General features: G+C 42.7%; 1 protein-coding gene across 1 annotated transcript; it reads right to left on the bottom strand.

Annotated features, from left to right (window-relative positions):
- Positions 1 to 3,572: 3,572 nt before the first annotated feature.
- On the bottom strand, positions 3,573 to 8,174 carry LOC143975432 (protein S100-P-like). Its single transcript, XM_077477817.1, has 2 exons — positions 7,959 to 8,174; positions 3,573 to 3,782 (listed from the first exon to the last, which is right to left on the bottom strand). Exons 1-2 carry the CDS (start codon positions 8,094 to 8,096, stop codon positions 3,633 to 3,635), a joined length of 288 nt encoding a protein of 95 aa, XP_077333943.1. The 5' UTR covers positions 8,097 to 8,174; the 3' UTR covers positions 3,573 to 3,632.
- Between the last annotated feature and the right edge of the window lie 322 nt (positions 8,175 to 8,496).

Genomic DNA, 8,496 nt, shown 5'->3' with positions numbered 1-8,496 from the left:
CAATAATGTCGCCAGTCAGTGGGCACTGGCATCGGCATCTATTGTGCATATTTTTTAATATGTGGATGGCCATGGGGTACATACCTGGCCATCCACATGTTACCCCCTTCCCTGGTGGTCCTGGCAGCTTCCCTGGTGGTCCAGTGTGGGCATCGGTGGTGGGGGCTGCCCTGATAAACAATCAGCACAGACCCCCCAAATCAGGAGAGCCGCCCATCGGCTCTCCTCTACGCACGTCTGTCAGGTGAGAGTGAGGAAAAGCTGATCAACGGCTCTTCCTGTTTACAGTGTGATCAGCCATGATTGGACACGGCTGATCACGTGGTAAAGAGATCAGGGTAGCGATGTGTCAGACTGACACACCGCACCACCAATCCCCGTGATACGTGCCCCCACGGGCATGTGGCGGCTTTTATCCTGCTGGACGTCATATGACATTCTGCTATAGGCCGGGCGGGAAGTAGTTAAGCATTGTAAGGCTATACCGTACCACGAAAGTCTGAAGTTGCCTCAATTCCCTAGCTGTTTTCATTGCATTTATAGGACGAAGGTACTTTATAATTCCTCTTTATTTCAGTAGCACAATATATTCTGCCTTTACACGCACATGAAATTTAATGGCATCCCAGTCTTAGTCCATAGGGTTCAATATTGAGTTGGCCCATCCTACAAAGTTTAGGAGTGTGTCTTTGGGAATGTTTGACCATTCTTCCTCCCAAACTCGCTCATCCATGTCTTTATGCACCTTGCTTTGTGCACTGGTGCGCAGTCATGTTTGAACAGGAAGGGCAAACCCCAAACTGTTCCCACAAATTTGGGTGAATGAAGAAATGATGTTCAAAATGTCTTGGTATGCTGATGCCTTAAAAGTTCCCTTCACTGGAACTTAAGGGCCAAGCCCAGCCCCTGCAAAACAACCCCTCACCATAATCCCCCCTCCACCAAATGATTTGGAGTAGTGCACAAAGCAAGGTTAATAAAGACATGGATGACGAGTTTGGGGTGGAGGAACTTGACTGGCCTGCACAGAGTCCTGACCTCAACCTGATTAGGAACCCCTTTGGGATAAATTCGAGAGGAGGCTGAGAGCCAGGCCTTCTCTCCAACATCAGTGCCTGACCTCACAAATGTGCTTTTGGAAGAATGGTCAAACATTCCCATAGACACTCCTAAACCTTGTGGACAGCCTTTTCAGAAGAGTTGAAGCTTTTATAGCTGCAAAGGGAGGGCCAACTCAATATTGAACCCCACGGACTAACACTGGGATGCCATTAAAGTTCATGTACGTGTAAAGGCAGCCATCTCATTACTTTAGTGTATGTACTAATGTTTTTTTTTTTTTTTTTTTATGTGGTAGACAATAATAGCTTACAGCTGTAGAACAACAATGCTAGATGGACCTGTAAAACAAAAGTATCAGCTTAACTGCTGATATGCTGCATGCAGGGGCGTGAAAAAGACCAGGGGCTTCAGCCCAAAGTCTGAGCCTGACACCGAGGGGGGGGGGGGGGGGGTCAGGTATGTCAGTGGAATGGTTAGATAGGTCAGTGACCCACACTGACCTACCTGACCCACATCCACACTGACTTGCCTGACCCACACGGACCTGCCTGACCATTACACTGACCTACCTAACACACTGACCATTACATTGACCTACCTGACCCCCACTGACCTGACACACACTGACCCACCTGACCATTACACTGACCTACCTGACCCACACTGACCTACCTGACACACACTGACCATTAAACTGACCTACCTGACACACATTGACCTACCTGACCCACAATGATCATTACACAGACCCACACTGACCTACCTGACACACACTGGCCCACACCAACCTACCTGACCCACACTGACCTACTTGACACACACTGACCCACACTGATCTACCTGACCATTACACTGACCTACCTGACCTATCTGACACACACTGACCATTACACTGACCTACTTGACACACACTGACCTACCTGACCATTGCACTGACTTACCTAACCCATGCTGACCTACCTGACCCACACTGAACTACCTGACAAACACTGACCCAGACCCACACCCACACTGACCTACCCAACACACACTGACCATTAAACTGATGCACACTACCCTACTTGACGCACACTGCCCTACTTGATGCACACTGACCTACCTGACACACACTGACCTTCCTGACACACACTGACCTACCTTAACCACTCTGAACTACCTGACATACACTGACCATTAAACTGACCCAAACCCACACTGACTTACCTGACCCACACTGATCTACCTGACACACACTGACATACTGTGACCAACCTGACCATTACACGTGATGTCAGACTTCAGGTCACCGCGACCTCCGGCTCCTCCTGCAGCTCAGCCGTAGTGTGCGGTGCCGGCACGCCCATCCCAGTAGACAGCAGGCAGCCAGAGACAGGAGAGGACAGGAGAGGAGTGATGCGGCCACATTGCTGTTCCCGCCTTCTTGAGCCTGCAGCACCTATGATGGACGTCACATGTCATTGGACCAGACATGACAGGATTGTATCAAGGCACAGATCTTGGGAAGGGTACAGAAACATTTCTGCAGCCATGAAGGTCCCAATGAGCACAGTGGCCTCCATCATTCATAAATGGAAGAAGTTTGAAACCCCCAAGACTCTTACTAGAGCAGGCCGCCCAGCCAAACCGAGCAATTGGGGAAGAAGGGCCTTGGTCAGGGAGGTGACCAAGAACCCCGTGGTCACTCTGGCAGAACTCCAGAGTTTCTCTGTGGAGAGAGGAGAACCTTCCAGAAGAAAAACTATCTCTGCAGCACTCCACCAATCAGGCCTGTATGGTAGAGTGGCCAGATGGAAGCTACTCCTCAGTAAAAGGCACATGACAGCCTGTCTGGAGTTTGCCAAAGGCACCTGGAGGACTTTCAGACCATTAGAAACAAAAAATATCTGGTCTGATTAATGGCATATTTGGAAGAAACCAGGCACCGCTCATCACCTGGCCAATACCATCCCTACAGTAAAGCATTGTGGTGGCAGCATTATGCTGTAGGGATGTTTTTCAGCATTCAGTAACTGGGAGACTAGTTGGGATCGAGGGAAAAATGAATGCAGCAATGTATAGAGATCTTAAACTCACAGCCAAAATAACAGAGTGGCTTTGGGACAACTCTGCAAATGTCCTTGAGTGGCCAAGCTAGAGCCCCAACTTGAGCCCGACTGAACATCTCTGGAGAGATCTAAAAATGGCTGTGCACCAACGCTCCCCATCCAACCCGATGGAGCTTGAGAGTTCCTGCAAAGAAGAATGGGAGAAGCTGCCCAGAAATAGGTGTGTCAAGCTTGTAGGATCATACTCAAAGACTTGTAGCTGTAATCGGTGCCAAAGGTGCTTCAACAAAGCATTGTTTGTATTCTGCATTACAAAGTAAAATTATGTAGGCCTTTATCCCTCTAGTGTCCACTTTGTAGCTCCCAGCTCAGAAAGAATCAAACCAGTGACAACCAGGCCACATAAAACCTAATTGTGCAATGTTGCAATGTTGAAACATGGTATAAAGAAAAAGAGTCGATACCTTTATGTACTGTATTGTAAATTACAAAGCTTTATTTATAAAGGGTGACTGGTTTAATTAGTTATTTCTTGTTGCATTTCTGAAATCGATCGTGTACCATACAGGTTAATGTAGCAACAAAGATGACAAATTCTTTAAAATTGACTTCTGAGTCGCCATTTTCATCCAGGTCCTTCATAAGCTTGTCACAATTCTCTTTTGCTTTCCCACCCTACGATAAAAATAAGATAGTTTATAATTTAGTGGATAACATATACACTTTAACATCCAGTAACATTTTTTTAATCTTTTTTTATCCTAAAAATATTTTTGTCTTTAATTATTTTTGTACGTAATACATACTGTAATTATGTGCTTACTTGGCACATGGCATCTATTTATAATTTTTTTTTACAGCAGACTCACATAACTAATCCATAATCTATAAAGGGGCCCCATAATTTGTAGTATTGCAGAAAACAAAGCAGTTACCTTGCACTCAATTTTGCTGTTTTTTTTTTATAGCAATTTTATGTATATGTGTTTTGCATGCTATTTTACAAACTAATTTTATTATGTATTTTTTAGCCTTTTTAAAATGTTAACAATTAAATATTGATTATAGGCTTTATCCATGACACTCAGTTCTCAGAGTATGATGGGCTTTCAAAAAAAATATAGCCCAGTAATGACTGCAGCTTTTTGGCAGCCTCTGCATTAAGACATTCCCATCTCCGCCCCCCAAATCCATGTATCCAGCCCCTAATCTACATGCAGGGTGCCGGACGCATGGATTCCAATTTTTAATTTTTTTTAAGCACATCATTAGAGCCTGAGGCTCTAATTGGGTTAAAAAAAGGGCATGCTCGGGGCGCAGAGGTCAGGTTGGGTGGTTTGTTTGCCACCCCCCCTCGGATGGAGCACCAGCAGTCACTAGCTGTCATAGTACACTAGGGTTGCATGCAACTTGACATCTACTGGATGAGGAAAACATAAGAGAATTACATAATAATACTGTAATTAGTGCATAATAAAGGAAACAATAACAGTTGCTCTAAAGTTATAGTAAAAGCTCCGGTTTAATTTCTATACAAAAATTGTATTTAAAACAGGACCAAATAAAGTCTGTTGTGAACCACCATCCGAATGACTTTACTTTTTTATTTTAGTCTTTTTTTTTTTTTTCTGCAGCCTAAAATATATTTATGGACTGCATTGGACATTGGGATCTTTAAGAAAAGTGCTGGTCCTGTTTATATATATATTTTTATCAATACATCTACATCAATGTGGGTGTTATATAGGACCACATCCTCAAGAAAAAATAATAATTATTAGCCCCAATCCAAGAGAGGGGAATAATGTTTTATAATTAACCATTAATCCCCCTTAATCATTAAACTGAGGAATGTCCAGACCTGTCTAAAGGGTCTTACCAAGACCCCTCAGCTGGGTCTAACAATACTCTGGTATCAATACCCCATTCATAAAAATCTATCGCTGTATATCCTAAAGGACGTGCATATACAGATTATATTCAGTGCACAAATTCCGGATAGTGAAAAGATTACCCATCCCATCTCCTTCCATGGAGACGATGTCGGCTGGATGGATACAACCACTATCAGCTTATAGACCATATGCCTTAACAGCACATGGTGTTATTAAAAAGTGCAATCTAAATAGGATCTCTTATCAAAAATTACTTCAAAATTAATGGATCCAAACCAGGAATTCGAAAATGGTTCACAGTAAAAAGATCTAACCGTTATCAATAAAAGCATTTACATCAACGTCTACATTAAGACCATAAGGTGTGTAGCATCGTATTTTATGTACCCACATCATTTCCAGTCTAGATAGGTGATCTTTTTGTCCCCAGATCTCATATTTAAGAGGACCTGTCATGCTTTTTTTCTATTACAAGGGATGTTTACATTCCTTGTAAAAGGAATAAAAGTGATCCATTTTTTTTTTTAAAGTGTAAAAATAAATAAAATCAATTAAAATAAATAAGAAAAAAAAAAGGTTTTTAAAAACACCCCGTCACGACGAGCTTGCGCACAGAAGCGAGTGCATACGTGAGTAGCGCCCGCATATGAAAACATGTGAGGTATCGCCGCGATCGGTAGAGCGAGAGCAATAATTCTAGCCCTAGACCTCCTCTGTAACGCAAAAAATGCAACCTGTAGAATTTTTTAAATGTCGCTTATGGAAATTTTTGAGGCTAAAAGTTTGACGCCATTCCACGAGCGGGCGCAATTTTGAAGCGTGACATGTTGGGTATCAATTTACTCGGCGTACCATTATCTTTCACAATATAAAAAAAATTGGGCTAATTTTACTGTTGTCTGATTTTTTTTTTATTCAAAAAAGTGAATTTTTTCCCAAAAAAGTGCGCTTGTAAGAGCGCTGCGCAAATACGGTGTGAAAAAAAGTATTTCAATGACCGCCATTTTATTCTCTAGGGTGTTAGAAAAAAAAACAATATAAAATGTTTGGGGGTTCTAAGTAATTTTCTAGCAAAAAAAAAACTATTTTAAACATGTAAACATCAAATCTGAAAAAGAGGCCTGGTCCTTAAGTGGTTAATGCAGATAAAGCACCAAGTGAGTTTAATTACCACCTTAGTTAGCCACTTAACCTGTGTAATTATTATTATTATTATTATACACGATTTATATAGCGCCAACAGTTTACACAGCGCTTTACAATGTAGAGAGGGAACAGCACAATTACAGTACATTTCAACACAGAAGGGACAGGAGGGCCCTGCTTGTAGAGCTTACATTCTACAGGGAGGCCGTGGTGGTATAAAAGGTAATAGATGCGGGGAATGATATGGTGGGGGATGGCTCAGGGACAGTTGTTGTTAGGTGGGTGTGGGATAGGCTTACCTGAATAAGTGAGTTTTCAGGGATCTCCTAAAGGTGGACAGGTTATGGGCTGATTGTATATATTGAGGCAAAGAGTTCCAGAGGATGGGAGAGGCTCTAGAGAAGTCCTGAAGGCAAGCATGAGAGAAGGTAACAAGGGAGCTAGAGAGCAGGAGGCCCTGGGAGGAGTGGAGGGGGCGATTTGGACGATATCTGCAGATGAGGTTGGTGATGTAGATGGGGGCGATGTTGTGGATGGCCTTGTCTCTTGTGGTTAGCATTTTTAATTTTATGAAGGGATTGGCAAAGAGGGGCAGCAGTCACGGATTGATTAGTGAGGTATATTAATCTAGCAGCAGTTTTCATAATAGACTGAAGGGGGGATAGTAAGGGTAGGCCATTAAGGAGAGAGTTGCAGCAGTCAAGGCGGGAAATAATCAAGGAGTGAATAAGTTGCTTTGTGGTGTCATTAGTCAGGAAGGGTTAAAATCTGGAAATGTTGCGGAGGTTAATGCGGCAAGATTTAGCCAGTGATTGGATGTGGGGGCTGAAGGAGAGGTCAGAGTCAAGGATTACATCCAGCACCCTGGCATGTGTGGAGGGACCAATGGTTGTGCTGTTGATCTTAATGGTAAAGTCATGGGACGGTCTGGGAAGGGGGAAATATAAAAAAAATCAGCTTTAGAAAGATTGAGTTTGAGAAAGTGGTGGGACATCCATACCGATATGTCATTCAGTAAATTTGAGATTCGTGAGGAGATCGAGGGGGTGATGGTGAGTTGAGAAGTGAAGAGATAGATCTGGGTGTCATCGGCATAGAGGTGGTATTGGAAGCCATGGGAGGTTATCAACTGGCCCAGGGAAGAGGTATAGAGCGAGAATAGGAGGGGCCCAAGGAGCGGAGGAGATGGAGTTGTAAGTGACACTGAAAGTGCACTGAGATAGTTAGGAGGAGAACCAGGATAAAGCAGAATCACAGAGGCCAAGGGAGTGCAGTTTGCTAAGGAGGAGCAGGTGGTCATCTGATAATTAATATGTGTTTGGTTTTAAAGGGATGAGGTGGCAACCCTATATTCTGTAGAAACGGCATGTCCTAATAAGTTGCATTTAAACTGCAGGCAAAGCAGGCCAAACATAACTTTTTCAAGTCAATTGCTACGTTTTCCATTCCATTACAGCTGCATGCAATCAAATGGAAAACACAGAGTTTAAATTAAACTCCCAGCTCGTTTGCATTCCATTACAGCTGTAGGCAATTGAATGGAAAACACAGCGTTTAAGTTAAACGCCCAACATGAACTTTTAAACAGTTGTCATCAGAACCAGAGAGGGTGATACTCTCGTGGGAATACAGACAGAGCCTCTGTCAGTTTATTATTGCTAGCTCCTCCCTACTTTTTAAAAACAAAAGCTTTGTGGCTACAGATATACATTGCGGTCTGGAAGATATATTCTTTATACAATATCTACTCATATTTGGATAACTCCTTGTGCATACATATAGCCCATCATATACTTTAGCAAATTCATACCTGAAGGAATCCAGGCAACTCTTTATCCATCATTTTTCTCAACTCCTCCTTGGTTAAAGTTTCTTTTTTGTCTTCTGCAAAGGCATATTTGTCAAAGACTCCAATGAGCATAGAAATCGCCTTCTCCAGTTCTGTCATCCTTGCAAACAGTCACCTGGGCAGCTGCAGAGTGTCAGAGGTTGTAGGCAGAGTGAAGCTTCTGAGGTTTGCTGCAGCTTTTATAGGAAATCTTTATCTCTAAGTAAATACCCTGGTGGAATTGCCATGGTTGAGTGCAACAGTCTTACTAAAGACTAAGATAAATAGACTTTTTTTATATTATTATCTGTGTTTGCCAAATGCTGACTCAGAGCATTAGTGTGGCAATAGTTGGCTTAGTTAAGGTTTTGTTTTAATAAGAAACATCAGACACACCTTACTATAGAGTTCAGTTTTTGTCTCCTAAAGGAGATTATAGGTGTATTTATGCTAGATTGTATTGTTGTAGTAATTTGTATAGAAGAAAAGGGCAATATAAGGGCAGTATACTGTATGGCAT

Source organism: Lithobates pipiens, unplaced genomic scaffold (genome assembly GCF_037356315.1).
Source record: "Lithobates pipiens isolate NorthernLeopardFrog02 unplaced genomic scaffold, aLitPip1_a1.2 Scaffold_13, whole genome shotgun sequence".
Taxonomy (NCBI): domain Eukaryota; kingdom Metazoa; phylum Chordata; class Amphibia; order Anura; family Ranidae; genus Lithobates; species Lithobates pipiens.
Note: the sequence above shows the minus strand (reverse complement) of the source record. Positions and strands in the feature narration are given on the sequence as shown.

Bases quoted from the DNA above. Each gene is read 5' to 3' on its own strand.
- LOC143975432 (XM_077477817.1), bottom strand. From the start codon at position 8,096: ATGACAGAACTGGAGAAGGCGATTTCTATGCTCATTGGAGTCTTTGAC. The intron at 3,783-7,958 runs GTATGAATTTGC...TTTTTATCGTAG, and splicing joins AGTTGCCTGGATTCCTTCAG to GGTGGGAAAGCAAAAGAGAA.